The sequence below is a fragment of the Castor canadensis genome, chromosome 8, assembly GCF_047511655.1.
Source record: "Castor canadensis chromosome 8, mCasCan1.hap1v2, whole genome shotgun sequence".
NCBI lineage: Eukaryota > Metazoa > Chordata > Mammalia > Rodentia > Castoridae > Castor > Castor canadensis.
This window is the reverse complement of record NC_133393.1, coordinates 24,112,807-24,125,491: the sequence shown is the minus strand read 5'-3', so window position 1 is coordinate 24,125,491 and position 12,685 is coordinate 24,112,807. Positions and strand designations below refer to the sequence as shown.

Below are 12,685 nucleotides of genomic sequence, written 5' to 3'. Positions count from 1 at the left end.
TGTGGCTTGGCTCATTTCCAGGAGAAGGGAACCTGGGTTTCCCAAGGAGGGTGGGGATGGAGAGCCTGGGGCCTGGGTGCCAGGATGCCTGATCTGGGGTGGAGACCCCCTTGGTGTTTCCGTTCTCTCAATGCCCATTCTGTGTGGGTTCCTGATTCTCTGCGGGTTCTTTCCTGCTGAAGACAATTCTCTTCCTGTCCCAGCCTAGGATTAGGGGCTGAGCCCAGGGGCTCCAGTGGTTTGGGGCTCAGCCTCATGGGTAGAATGCGCTTGCCACCCCCAGGCTAGACGAGGGGGCTGAGGGTCAGGGTGGGCATTTGTTGCGCTCCTTTTCGATCTTTGTAGGCCAGAGCTGGGTGAGGGGCTACACAATGAGCCTCCTTTTCCTTGAAAGAAGGAATTTGGGCCAAGACAATAGTGCCCTGTCTGCTCTGGCATGGGGGGTGGTGGCTGACTCAACTCTGTATCCCCCAAGTCCTAACAAATGTCATCAAGAGGTGGGGGCAATTTTCCCCTTGGTGGCTTGGGTTGACCTCCCCCCACCCCCTGCCCTTTTGTGACGCCTTACTCTTTTTCCCTTAGCTGATCTTGCCTCTTCCCTCATGACTTAACCGTGCTTTGTGCCCTGCCAACTTGGTCTCTCTCACAGTGTGTGTTGGATTGCAGGGGTAGTGTTAGAGCCAGGAGCTGTGGTTGATTTGGGGAGTCCCTAGTGTGGGGGCCTTCAAGGGCTGGAAGATTCTTCTAGTCAGCCCTTTGCTAGAGTGTGGGTGAGGGCAGTGGGACTTAACCAGGCTAGAGCTAAGGAGGAGGCTTGTGGGAGGGGGCAGGAATGGGAGGCCTCTGTCTGGCCCAGCCCCTCCTCCTTCCCAGCCCAGAGGCCCACCCACCAGTCTGAGCTGCAGCTGCTGAGGCTGGACTGACTGAATTCTCTCTGGAGAGAAGCCAGGTGGGAAGGAGGGAAGGGGAAGGCAGGTGGGGAGAGAATGTCAATGGGAAAAACGGGAGTCATGTAGAGCCTTGAGGTGGGTGAGTTGGGTGGGGGGGCATTGTCTGAGTGAAGGATTCGTCCAGGGTGCATGTGGTGGCTTGAGTATGTGAGGGTAACAGAAATGTGTTTAAGGTATGGAAGTTCCAGGTCTTGGGCTTGTGTGTAAGGTGTGAGGGTTCCTTTCTTGGGTTTTGAAGTATGAAACTTAGGTTCTAAGAGAGCATGTTAAAGAGGGTCATGAGGGGAGGGTTAAGCCTGTCTTGTGTCCCTCCAGGTGGAACAGGGCACTGGGGGCAGATGGGCTAGAGGGGTGGTAGAGTGAGAGTGCTAGGGTGTGAACTTGGCTGATGCTGAATAAATCATGATATGTTAAAGACGGGTCAGCTAAAGGAACACAAAGTGTAGACAATCCTGGTGGCTAGTCTGTAAAAGCGGGCACTAGCAGACTGCTTCAGGAGGGGCTGGGGCTGGAGCAGCTAATAAGAGAGGAAGGGTATCCCTTAACTACTTCTTGCCTGCAGCCCACAGAGTCTGGAGAATCATGGGGTCCAGGGCTGAGCTGTGCACTCTCTTAGGCGGACTTTCATTCCTCCTGCTACTGATGTCAGGAGAGGGGGCCAAGGGTGGAACCTTCAAAGAGAGGTGATAACAGAGGGGGTGGGCCTGGGTGAGGTCTGCATGGGAGCCTGCTGCTGGGGGTGGGGCTTCTTGAGATGCAAAACAGGGCTGAAAGTTTAGAATGAGGGTGAGAGTCTATCACCTCCAGGGAAGAGGCCTCAGTGGCCACTGTGGGACTCCTGGCTCCCCACAGCCTGGCACACTCAGTCTCTTACCTTCTCTGGCATGGATGCAGGCAAGGTGTCTGCTCCAAGCAGACACTCATGGTACCACTCCACTACAATGAGTCCTATAGTCAACCTGTGTACAAGCCCTACCTGACTCTGTGTGCTGGAAGGCGCATCTGCAGCACCTACAGGTAAGGGATGGGGACCTGGAACTCTGGAGTCTCTCAAAAGGACACCAAGAGCCTTGGCCAGAACCCAAACCCAGGTCCTTAGCCTGGCACTATGTTCCAGGACCACATACCGTGTGGCGTGGCGGGAGGTGAGACGAGAGGTGCAGCAGACCCACACTGTGTGCTGCCAGGGCTGGAAGAAGCGACACCCGGGGGCACTTACCTGTGAAGGTGAGGTGGGATCTCCCAAGACTTATGGGAAGCATGCTCAGGGGTGCAAGGGAGTTGGGCCTTTGGTTTAGGTCTGAACCCTTTTCTCTCCTTACAGCCATCTGCCTCAAGCCTTGTCTGAATGGAGGCGTCTGTGTTGGGCCTGATCAATGCCAGTGCGCCCCTGGCTGGGGAGGGAGGCACTGTCATGTGGGTGAGTTGGCTCACCCTCCCCTCCAGGAGGTGGCACTGGGCCTCCCCACCTTACCATCTCTCACCCTCCTCCTCTTTTGTGTAACTAGATGTGGATGAGTGTAGGGCCAGTGTTACCCTCTGTTCGCACCGTTGTCTCAACACAGCAGGCAGCTTCACCTGTGGCTGTCCCCGTGGCTTGATGCTGGGCCCTGATGAGCACACTTGTGCAGAGGGGTCTTCAGAACCCCCAACTAGTGCCAGCATCCTCAGTGTGGCCAGTGAGTATGGGCTGCAGGTAGAGGGCCTCGGGCCAGGAGCAAGAGCCAAGACATTGGTCAATTTATCACTTTCTCCCTATCTTTGTCTCTAGTTCGGGAAGCAGAACATGAATATGCCCTAAGGCAGGCGATGGAGATTAAAGAGCTGAGAGGGCGGCTGGAGAGGCTGGAACAGGTGAGCTGGAGCACCTAGGGCCTAGCCTACAGGGTGAGGAAGGCCAGGTTGTCAACATCTTGAGGTTATCTCTTCCTTTGCAGTGGGCTGCTCAGGCTGGGGCCTGGGTCCGAGGGGTGCTGCCCATGCCACCTGAAGAGCTGCAGCCAGAACAGGTGGCTGAGCTGTGGGGCCGGGGTGAGAGGATCGAATCTCTCAGCGACCAGGTGCTACTGCTGGAGGAGAGGCTGGGTGCCTGTGAGTCCTGTTCCTCCTACCTAACTCCCACTCCCAAAGACTGCCCCCAGCTCTTCCAAAGACTCTGCAATGTGGTATTCCTTAATTCTAGAATCCCCTCCTGGATGCTTACTCTCTACACACCTGCTGTCTCCATTTTACGCTCCTTCTCTTCTGATACCCTGTGCCCAGCCCAGTAGTCCCACTTATTGTTGGATGGTGGTCTGTGGATGATCCCCAGAAGGTGATCATCCACAGACCACAGCCACCCTATCTCCCCATCTCCTTGTCATTAATCAGGCTCCTGTGAGAAGAACAGCCTGGGCCCTGGCCTCAATCATCATCAATAAGGAGCCTCTACCCCCTAATTTATACAGAAACTGCATGTACTAATCCTCTGGGATTGACCAACTGTAAGCTGCAGATAAGGCTATTGGCCAAGGAGGAATGAGACATGAAACCTTTGGAGAGTGGAGAGCTGAAGAAAGGGGGAAGGTGGGCTCTCTTGGTCTTCCTGATCTCACTGGGTCAGGTTGCCTGGACAAGGACTGCTTCTTCAATTCCTTAACAAAAACAGCAAAAAAAAAACCTCCCAGATCTCTCTTTCTCTTTATTCTCAGTCACTTGATGTTATCCAGATAATTAATAAAAACCAGCCACAAAAAACTGGGTCCCACCCTCTCCTTCTGCTCCCAGCCTACCTCCTGGGTTGGGGGAATAGATCTGGAGTGGGAGGCAGGGAACAGCCAATGCCACTGTGAGGAAACTGGTTTAGAGAGGGTGGGGAGGTCAAAAGAAAGAGAAATAAATTAAATGCCCTCCTCTCCCTGCCAGTTCCTTTCCCCAACTTCCCAGAGAGCAGTGATTGCAGTGCCTGTTGTCTGCCTCTCCCCCCATGTCTGATTAGGATGGTACAGGGGGCTGGAGTGGGATCTGGTCAGGACCGCTAAAGAACTGTACCACAGGGACAGAAATGTGGAGACCAAACTGGCATCCAAGAATGTGCTCAACCCTAGGCATTTGGGCAAGGGCAGAGATGAGACCTCAGAGTTAGAAAAGTCTGCCCCCACTGAGGGGTCTCCAGGAGAGGGGTGAAGGTGCCAAAGGAAGTTCCCAGGATGAGCCTGGGAGGAGTGTTCCAGGTTTCAGCTTCCAGCCACAGAGTGGAGTCCTCATGAACGGATGAGCCCACTGAATCCATGGACTTGGGAGTGGGGAGTGAATTGTTCCACAGAACGGATGAGTCCACTGGTCAATGTGGGATGGAGAGGGAGAGAAGACTGCAAAGGAAGAGTCCACTGGGGATGGGATGGAATGAATCCCACTCTGGTGTAGGATGAGCCACTCAAGGGGAGGAAACTGTCCCACAAACAAGATGGCAGGAAGTGGGGATCAGAGTAGAGACTGCACCCAGGCAGGACAGTCCATGGGTGGGGCCAGGAAAGGGACAGGGAGTGACACTGTATCCACATTTACTTCAGAAGTTGAAGATTCCAAAGAGGAGAATAAGTGGGAAGAAGGGCACTGAGGAAGAGGGCTTGGTCCTGCTTCAGGGCCACTAGGTTGGTAGGTATGGGGAGGACGATCAGGACTGATGGGAGGAGAGCTCAGAGCCTGGCCTCAACCACCCCCCCAGGCTTCTTCAGACAGTCACCACCACCCCGGCCGTCAGTGGAGATTTCCCGGAAAATGGTGAGCATGGAGTGCCGGACTCTGTCAGCCAGAGCTGGGACGTCATCTGGTGTCAGCCCTTCTGTGGGCACTGGGGGCAGCACCCGCACCTGACATCGTCCTGGTGATGAGGAGCACCATCATGGCTTGTACTCCCAGGTCTCTGCCCATAGGTGGGGCCCAGCTTCACAGAAATCTTGCTACTCCTTTCCTCAGTCTAAAGTCTCTTCCCTAAGCCTAGACAACCACCCCTCCACTTGTACAAAGCCCTCCCCAAACCCCAGTCCAGATACCTCCCCATCACCCCTGCAGACCCCATTGTCTGGGTTTAGTATTTACTGCCAAGTGTTATTCATTACAACTTTGCACATACAGGCCTTACCTTTCCTGCTAGATCCTAAAAGCCCCTCTTGGAGAGACCAAGTACTGCCCATTTGGCAGTATACAGTGGGTGTTTAATATGGACTTATTGCCTGGTATGGAGTCAGACTAGATGGTCACATGGATGTCTCAGGGTTCTGGCACTGAATGATCCCCCTGCCTCCCAGGGATGCCCCCCAGCCCTTCTCCCATGGCCATTCTGGCCACTCCCCATCCCCCAAACCTCCTCAGAGCACTCACCCGAAGTGAAGCGGCGCTCCTTCTTGCAGTAGAAGTCTTGATAGGAGGACATGACTATGGGGACAATGGGAACCTAGGGGAAGGGTAAAGCAAATCAGTCCACAGGTTCTTCTGAGTCCAAGTCTCTGCCTAAACAGGAAGATTGGGGGCTAAGCACTGAACAGCAGAAGGGGAAGTAGTAATCACCTGGGCCTGTACTGCAAGATGGAAGGCGCCACGTTTAAAGGGCAGCATAGAGCCATTGTGGTTTCTTGTTCCCTCAGGAAAAACCCAGACTCTCACCTGGGGAAGAAAGACACACACATAGGGAGGAGTCATTGTGGAAGCAATGTAGTAATGAGGCCCATAGGTCCTAGGTTACAACTATTCTACTCCCTAGCTCCCTAAGCCCCCATTTCCCCCAGGATGACTCACGTCCTGAGTGAGCAGGGTCTGGGCGACCTCAGACATGACACTGATGGCATCCCCAGTGCGCTTCCGGTCGATGAAGATGACTCCTGCCAGCCAGCATGCCAGTCCAGCAGAGCCGGCCCACAGTAGCTCACGTTTGGCAATGGGCACACATCGGCCTGGCAATACCTCCATCATCCCTTGGGCACAGGTGGGCATGGGGTAAGGATTAGGGTTCAAGTAGGGTGTTACAGCAGGCAGTGCACTCACCTAGGTCATTACCCACACTACTAGGGACTGGGGTTAAAGGAGTACCAAGTGAAAGCACGGGTGACTAAAGGTCTATGTATCCTGCTTATGAGGGCAGATCTGCCCCAGGGAAAGAAGGCCTGAGGAGGGAGTGAGGGGGCAAAACATGCCAGTGAGTTGACGACCTCTAGATGAGCAGGTTCTGGGGAAGGTGCCATGAGGGAAGGCATGGCTAGGGAATGTGTGCCGTTTGGTAGGGTCTCACCAAGCAGGTCGAGGGAGCTCTGGTGGTTGGAGACTACGACGTAGGGCTGTGATGGAGGGAAGTGGTGAGCCCCTCGCACCTCCACTCGGATCCCGTACAGGTATTTGATGTGGAGCAGCATTAGACGCAAAATCCTGTGGGGTCACAGCAAGGAGGCCTAGTGGGATCCACTCATGTCCACCTGCATGCCTCAGTTCCTTCTACCCTACTGACTTTCTATCACCTTTGTAATCCTTTCCCCCTTCCTTACCCCTAGACTCGCTCAGTCTCTTTAAGACACAAGATATTATTTGCAAATCTACCCTTCACATTTCTCACCCTTAGCTTCCCTTATCACCCACTACCCCTTGCCTCTCACTTCATGTTCTCAACGTTGCGTCCTCGTACGGCACACACAGGGATGGCGAGCACAGCCAAGAAGAGGATCCAACCGTTGTAGAAGGCCATCTTGAAGAAGTACTTGGCACTGGGGCTGTAGAACCATAGGGCAGGCAGCAGGAAGAGCAGCAGTAGAAGCAACAACAGCAGCACCGTCCATGCCCCGGGCCACAGCTCCATTCTGGCCACCTGCAAGGGATAAGGTGAAGGACCTGGTTTCTGGAGGGGAGGGGGAGGTCAGGTGAGCAAGGCCCACCAGACAGGGATAGGAAGTGCTCTGAGGACAAAGGCCAAAGACACAGAATGGAGCCTGGGCTCTCACAGAAACCTTCTCAGGAAGCCTGGCTAGGATGGGGAGTTTAGGACAGTTGTCTCTACCTTCCCTGCCTCCCCCTTGAGGGCTCTGGATACATTCAGAGATAAGAGACTCAAGATATGGATATCTGAAACTCACAGATAAGTAAAAAATAAAAAAACCAATAATGACAGCTAATACTTGTAGCTGGAAAGGATTTTGTAATAATCTATACCTGCACTGTCCAATACTGTGGCCACCAGCCACATGTGTTCCTTAGCACCTGAAATGTGGCTAGTTCAAATTGAGAGGTGCTGGAAAAGTAAAATATACATCAGATTCTACAGACTTTGGATGAGAAAAAAGTAAAATATCCTATTAATAATTATTTATATTTTCTTTGAAATATATTGGGTTCATTAAAAGCATATTATTTAAAGTAATTTCACTGTTTTCTTTGTATCTTTTTCTTTTTTTTGTGGGACTATGGTTGAATTCAGGGCTTTGTGCTTGTAAAGCAGGCACTTTATTACTAGTCACACCTGCAGTCCATTTTGCTCTGGGGTCTCACAAACTATCTGCCTGGGCTAGCCTAGAGCCATGATCCTCCCCTATCTCATCCTCCCAAGTAACTAGGATTACAGGCCTGAGCACTGGCACCCAGCTTGGCATCTCTTTATATCTTTTAAATGAGGTTATCAGAAAATTAAAACTTATACATGTGGCTTACAATATACTTCTGTTGGACTGTGTTAGTATAAATACTATGTTAACACATATCCACACAATAATCTATAAAGTGCCATTATTATTTACATTTTATAGAAAATAGGCCTAGAGAGGTTAAAAAACTTACCTGAGGTCACACTGATCCTAAGCTGTGGTTTCTACATTAAACCTAAGCAGTCCGCATTCTTGAGCACTCAGTTATGCCATCACCTGTGTGTATACACACACATACACACAATACAAATCAGATACAATGACAAACCACCCACAGACAAACACTGAGGGATGAGTGATAAGAAAAAAGCTCATGTCACTGATACAGATACAGTCATATAAAGACTGGCAGGCTCACACACACATATGCAAATTCATCATCACACTCAGGGACAAATAAAGGAATGTAAATGTATACCTAGAAAAATCCCTCTCCCCCCAGGCAGCCTCTTCAATCCCCAGAGACTTCCTGCTTCCTCAGACAGGCAAACGAATCCCAACACCCTCTTTCCTCCCTTCTACCTGCACAGAAGCAACGTGGGCAGCTAAGTGGTGTGAAAGGCACCCCTAAGTGAAAAAAGGAGGGTGGAGAGTAAAGGGGACATCATATCACCTTCCTCAGGAAAGAAGAGAAGCAAGCATATAGAACCTGTCTTCTAGGTCCTTCTGCCTCTGTCCCACTGCTGGAGGGAGGGTTACAGTTGACAAAAAGGGTGTTCAGGCAAATACCTGTTACTTCCATCTAGGTCAAAGGCACTCCCTTCCTAGAACAGGAAGAGCTGTGCTCAAAGGTAGGAGGCTATGTAGGAAATAGCTGGAAAAGTAGGCTTTCTAAACTGCTCCATCCCACTGCCCTGCAAGTTCAGAACAACATCATTTCTCCCCTGGGCTACATGCTGTAGTCTGCTAACTCTTTCTCTCCACTCATCTTCCACATGGCAACCAGAGATGCTTCTATAACTTAAATCTGAACATTTTTCTGTTTTGCCTAAGGCCCTTCTTGACAAGTTAACTTCTGTTTACATCTTTGACCACATGCCAACAAAAGTCTTTTTTGTTCCCAACTGATTTACTTCCTCAGCTGCACCTCGATCTTTCATGATTCTGTGCCTTGAACAGTTCCTTTTGGAATGCCCTTTCTGCCTCTTCTCTTGCCTCACACAGCCACCTTTTGGATGTCTTCCTGAACCCTTCGAGGCCTGTGCTCTCATTACAATTTCTTCTTGATCAGTGCCTCTCAAAGTATAGAAATGCAAATTCTTGGACCTCACCCCAGATATACTGAATCAAGAGCTCTGGGCATTGGGCCAAATAATCTGTACTTTAACATGCCTGCCAGGTAAGTCTGATGTGCACTCGGGCTTGATATAGACAGCACACTATATGTACCTGCTCATTGCTGTTTTCTTTTCCCTTAGGTTGTAAGCAGCTTGAAGACAGGGATTCTGTCTTATCTCCAAAGGCGATATAGAAAGTAGAATAGCTGCTCAATAAACACTTGCTGAACAGATTATAGGGCTGTTAGGTACCTACAATTAATGTCAGACGCCACAGATAGTGGTTCTCTTTTTCTTTCAGTGCTGGGTTCGGACACAGTTCAAGGTAGTGGTTCTGATCATGAATCAGAACCTTCTCATAGAATGTTAGTTATGAAAAGTCACTGAAAAGGTATTGAACGTGCTAAGCCATAACACTAAGGTATTCTGAAAACACACACACACACACACACACACACACACACACACACACACACACACATATACATGGTCACGGTGAAGACAAGAATGACAATCATGATATAATCTTATCTTATATACAAGAGAAACATACAGAGTAGAATCTGTATGAGCCAGGCAAAGAGGGGAGCATAATGTCCATAAATATGGATGAAGAGAGTTTACAGCAGGGCTGACTCTGATATGCATGATGATATACAGCCAACAGAGAATTTGTATGAAGAAAGAGGTTGAGGTCAGCAAGGTAAAGCATGTAAGAATGACTCTTTGAGAATTGGGTGTGGTGGTACACGTCTATAATCCCAGCTACTAAGTAATCCCTGCTACTCCAGAGGTTCACAGTTCAAGGATAGCCCCGGGAAAAAGTTAGCAAGATCCCATTTCAAGCAACAAGCCAGGCATAGTGGTACATTTTGGCTGAGGCCTACCCCTATTTGAAAAATAACTAAAAACAAAAAGGGTGAGGGGTGTGGCACAAGTGGTAGAGTGACTGCCTAGCAAGCACATAGCCTGAGTTCAAATCCCATCAAAAAAAAAAAAATGGCCCTTTGAGAGACCTGGAGACCAAGTTACCTTCTCTAATATTTGATATTAAGACATCCTCTCTAGACAGAAACAGATAAGGAGCTAAGGATTAATAAACAAAATGGAATGCCAAATAGGTTAATGAGCATAGAGCTTTCAAAATATACCGACAATAAATTTATGAAATACATGGTTGGTGTAACCAGAAGCGCGCCCACACTATGGATGTGTTAATCAGTGCATCCATCAAGAGAAGAGGCACACACATGTGCAGTGAGAATCAAAACTAGGAAATCAAGCTAATCCAATCACAACATAAGTGTGTGCTACTCCACTAAACCATGAGAGTTCATATATGAAGACTCCCAGTTATGGCAGAACCATGGACATAACGTGTAAGTTAAAAAAAAATAAGATATATCACCTTCACATGCAAAAGCATAAAACATGTAGGTAGTATGGAACCACATAATAAGTGCAATATTTAAAAACTACACACATTCGGTACTTGAACATGTTAAAAGTGGATGAGACATGAACACAATATATGACAATGGGCAATTCTGACAGAAAATCAAACATTTCTCTATACCCTATGGATAGCACAGGGACAATCTAGCTGCACATAAGCCATTAAACATGTCAACGAAACAGAGTCAACGTAGAAACACCTCCAACACCACAAGGTATTTTTGTGTCAGTACGGGTCTAGCAGTGTGGAAGGCCACAGAAATAAGGTTCTGTGCCTACAGGGAATCAGAAGTGCCTGAGGGCATTCCTAGGAAGCAATTTTGCTGGCCTTCTCTCCTCATCACCCCCCAAAAGTCATGTGGGGCCAAAGGGTAAAAAAAGGAATTGGGGAATGAGTAGGGAATTCCCTGTCCACACCCCCGTCCCAAATTCAGAGTTTCCATCTCTCTTCCCACCCATGTCTCTTCCATTCTTCCGCTTAGGCCCCTCTCCTTTCCCCAGCAACCCTCTCCCCAGTCGGCCCTCCCAGCCCATCTCTCCCATCCCTTCATCCACGTCCCTCTCACACCCTCCTCCCTCCTCCCCCTTTCCCGCCCACACCTCAGTGGGGTGGGGGGCCTGGGGGGCTGGCCCCCTCTCCAGCCAGGCTGCGGCAGCGGTGGTGGCGGCTGGCTGTGTCTCTCTCTGTCGGGGTGTCGGTGCCAAGGGGGCGACAGGATTTAGGGGTGTCCTAGCCCCTGCCGATGGAGGGGAGGTGGGAGCGCGAGGTTGGGCCCATAGCTGCAGGAATGGTGGGGGGTTATCCCCCCAGCACCCTCCCTCCCTCCCTTCCTGCTATCTCTCAGGGCTGGGGCTGCTGCTGCCGCTATCTCCCCCACCCCTCCCCAACGCCTGCTAGCTTCCGGGGCTGGCCAGGAAGTGGGAGGCGGTGATGGGCGGCCTCACTTGCCAATCCCCTCTTAGAAAACCCGGCATCTCCTCCCCACATCTATTCTCTCGCTAGCTTCGCCCCAAGAGAGCTCCCTGGGCTTTGCTTGTCTCCAGCTGCATCTTTTTTCTCCACCCCCTTTTATTCTTTCAGCACACACGCTCTGAATCCCTTGTTGATGTATTCCTCTTTCGGCGCATTCCTTTCCTTCATTCCCCAGCAGCTCTCCTCTTATTGTCACTTTTACTTTGTTTCTCTGGTTTTTTTTCCCTCTCTAACTTCTGTATCTGTGCTTAGTCCCTCAAACTCCAACTCTTCCCGAAGACCCCTTTTCCTGTTCCCCCATTCCATTACAAACATTTAACAAGCACCTACTATATTCGAAGCGCTAAGTTCACCTCTTATCTTTTTCTCTTCAGGTCTCCATCTCTCCGCACCTTTGCCTTCCAGCCTTCTGGTCTAGTCTCTGCTCTTTGTCCCCCTCCTCCCATCATCTCCCAGCAGTCCAGCTCCCTCCTCTACCCACCCTCTCTGGCTTTAAAGAGGAGGGGTACTCCCTGGCTCTTTCCAGGTTCATTTCTTTTCCATGCTTGTTATCTCAGTACTTATCTCAGTACTGAGATAAGTTGTCTTTACTTGCCCAAGCTAAGACAACATCTCCCCCCAACATAGAAGCGGAACGCATCTCTTCTTCTGATGTAACTGGGCATTAAGGCATTAGTTTCTGGGGGGAAAGTGAGGAAGAATGCTGATTCCTCTGAGATGAGCATGCCTCCTTAATTTTGTAGCCATGTGTTCAGAGCTCCAGTTCTTGCTTTGGTCTCAGGATCATTCCATCTCCTTGTTCTCCATCTCTGCCTTTCAACACCTTATTCTCTAAACCTCCTCAAGCCTTCTAAACCCCTGCTTCCCCTATGCGGCTCCCAACTTCTTAGCTTTCCCAATTCTTTTTGTTGTGTACTGGGATTCGAACTCGAGTCCTCACGCTTGCTAGGCAGGCGTCCTTACCGCTTGGGCCACTCCACCAGTCGTCTTTCCCGATTCTTGAATCACATGGGACCTTTATCAAGGTGTTGCTGAATTTTTTGTCAGCCTCCCACCCCGAGGCACACCTTTGGCCTGCATGAGTTTACACGCCCTGGTGAAAAGGATGTAAAGAACATTGGTAGTGGGAGGACTGTTACCTAGTTCTGTTCCTAGGGCTAAAGCCCAAGCTCTCAAGGATCCAGCCGGGAAGACCCCAGTTCGGCTGGGCAAATTACCAAAAGGGGCGGGCTTTGTCCCTTCTGCACCCACTCATAAATGAGTGGGACCAGACCTTTTCTGCTTTTAAGGTTTGAGACGGAGTTGAGGTCGATTCTGTTATGCTCTTTCACATTAAAGAGGGGTGGGCCTTTAGCTCAGTTCTGCTCT

General features: G+C 50.3%; 2 protein-coding genes across 8 annotated transcripts; one reads left to right on the top strand and one right to left on the bottom strand.

Annotated features, from left to right (window-relative positions):
* The first annotated feature begins 152 nt into the window (after nt 1-152).
* Nucleotides 153-3,909, top strand: Egfl8 (EGF like domain multiple 8). Of its 6 annotated transcripts, none has more exons than XM_020169724.2 (8): nt 153-1,633; nt 1,845-1,967; nt 2,068-2,177; nt 2,275-2,370; nt 2,459-2,629; nt 2,722-2,804; nt 2,888-3,041; nt 3,321-3,909. In XM_020169724.2, the coding sequence occupies exons 1-8, from the start codon at nt 1,533-1,535 to the stop codon at nt 3,368-3,370; spliced, it is 888 nt and encodes a 295-aa protein (XP_020025313.1). In that variant the 5' UTR covers nt 153-1,532; the 3' UTR covers nt 3,371-3,909. The 6 variants fall into 6 exon arrangements, with proteins under 6 accessions (XP_020025313.1, XP_073938619.1, XP_073938620.1 ...); XM_074082518.1 differs by having other exon boundaries at nt 2,050-2,177; nt 2,888-3,010; XM_074082519.1 differs by having other exon boundaries at nt 2,050-2,177.
* Nucleotides 3,613-11,241, bottom strand: Agpat1 (1-acylglycerol-3-phosphate O-acyltransferase 1). 2 transcript variants are annotated; one of them, XM_020169725.2, is made up of 7 exons: nt 10,945-11,241; nt 6,575-6,783; nt 6,217-6,350; nt 5,727-5,902; nt 5,499-5,594; nt 5,313-5,385; nt 3,613-4,812 (listed from the first exon to the last, which is right to left on the bottom strand). In XM_020169725.2, exons 2-7 carry the CDS (start codon nt 6,772-6,774, stop codon nt 4,628-4,630), a joined length of 864 nt encoding a protein of 287 aa, XP_020025314.1. In that variant the 5' UTR covers nt 6,775-6,783; nt 10,945-11,241; the 3' UTR covers nt 3,613-4,627. The 2 variants fall into 2 exon arrangements, with proteins under 2 accessions (XP_020025314.1, XP_073938632.1); XM_074082531.1 differs by lacking the exon at nt 10,945-11,241 and adding an exon at nt 7,746-10,815.
* Between the last annotated feature and the right edge of the window lie 1,444 nt (nt 11,242-12,685).

Bases quoted from the DNA above. Each gene is read 5' to 3' on its own strand.
- Egfl8 (XM_074082515.1), top strand. From the start codon at position 1,533: ATGGGGTCCAGGGCTGAGCTGTGCACTCTCTTAGGCGGACTTTCATTC. The intron at 2,178-2,274 runs GTGAGGTGGGAT...CTCTCCTTACAG, and splicing joins GGGGGCACTTACCTGTGAAG to CCATCTGCCTCAAGCCTTGT. The intron at 2,371-2,458 runs GTGAGTTGGCTC...TTGTGTAACTAG, and splicing joins AGGGAGGCACTGTCATGTGG to ATGTGGATGAGTGTAGGGCC.
- Agpat1 (XM_020169725.2), bottom strand. From the start codon at position 6,774: ATGGAGCTGTGGCCCGGGGCATGGACGGTGCTGCTGTTGTTGCTTCTA. The intron at 5,595-5,726 runs GTGAGTCATCCT...TTTCTTCCCCAG, and splicing joins AGACCCTGCTCACTCAGGAC to GTGAGAGTCTGGGTTTTTCC. The intron at 5,386-5,498 runs GTGATTACTACT...CCCTTCCCCTAG, and splicing joins ATCTTGCAGTACAGGCCCAG to GTTCCCATTGTCCCCATAGT.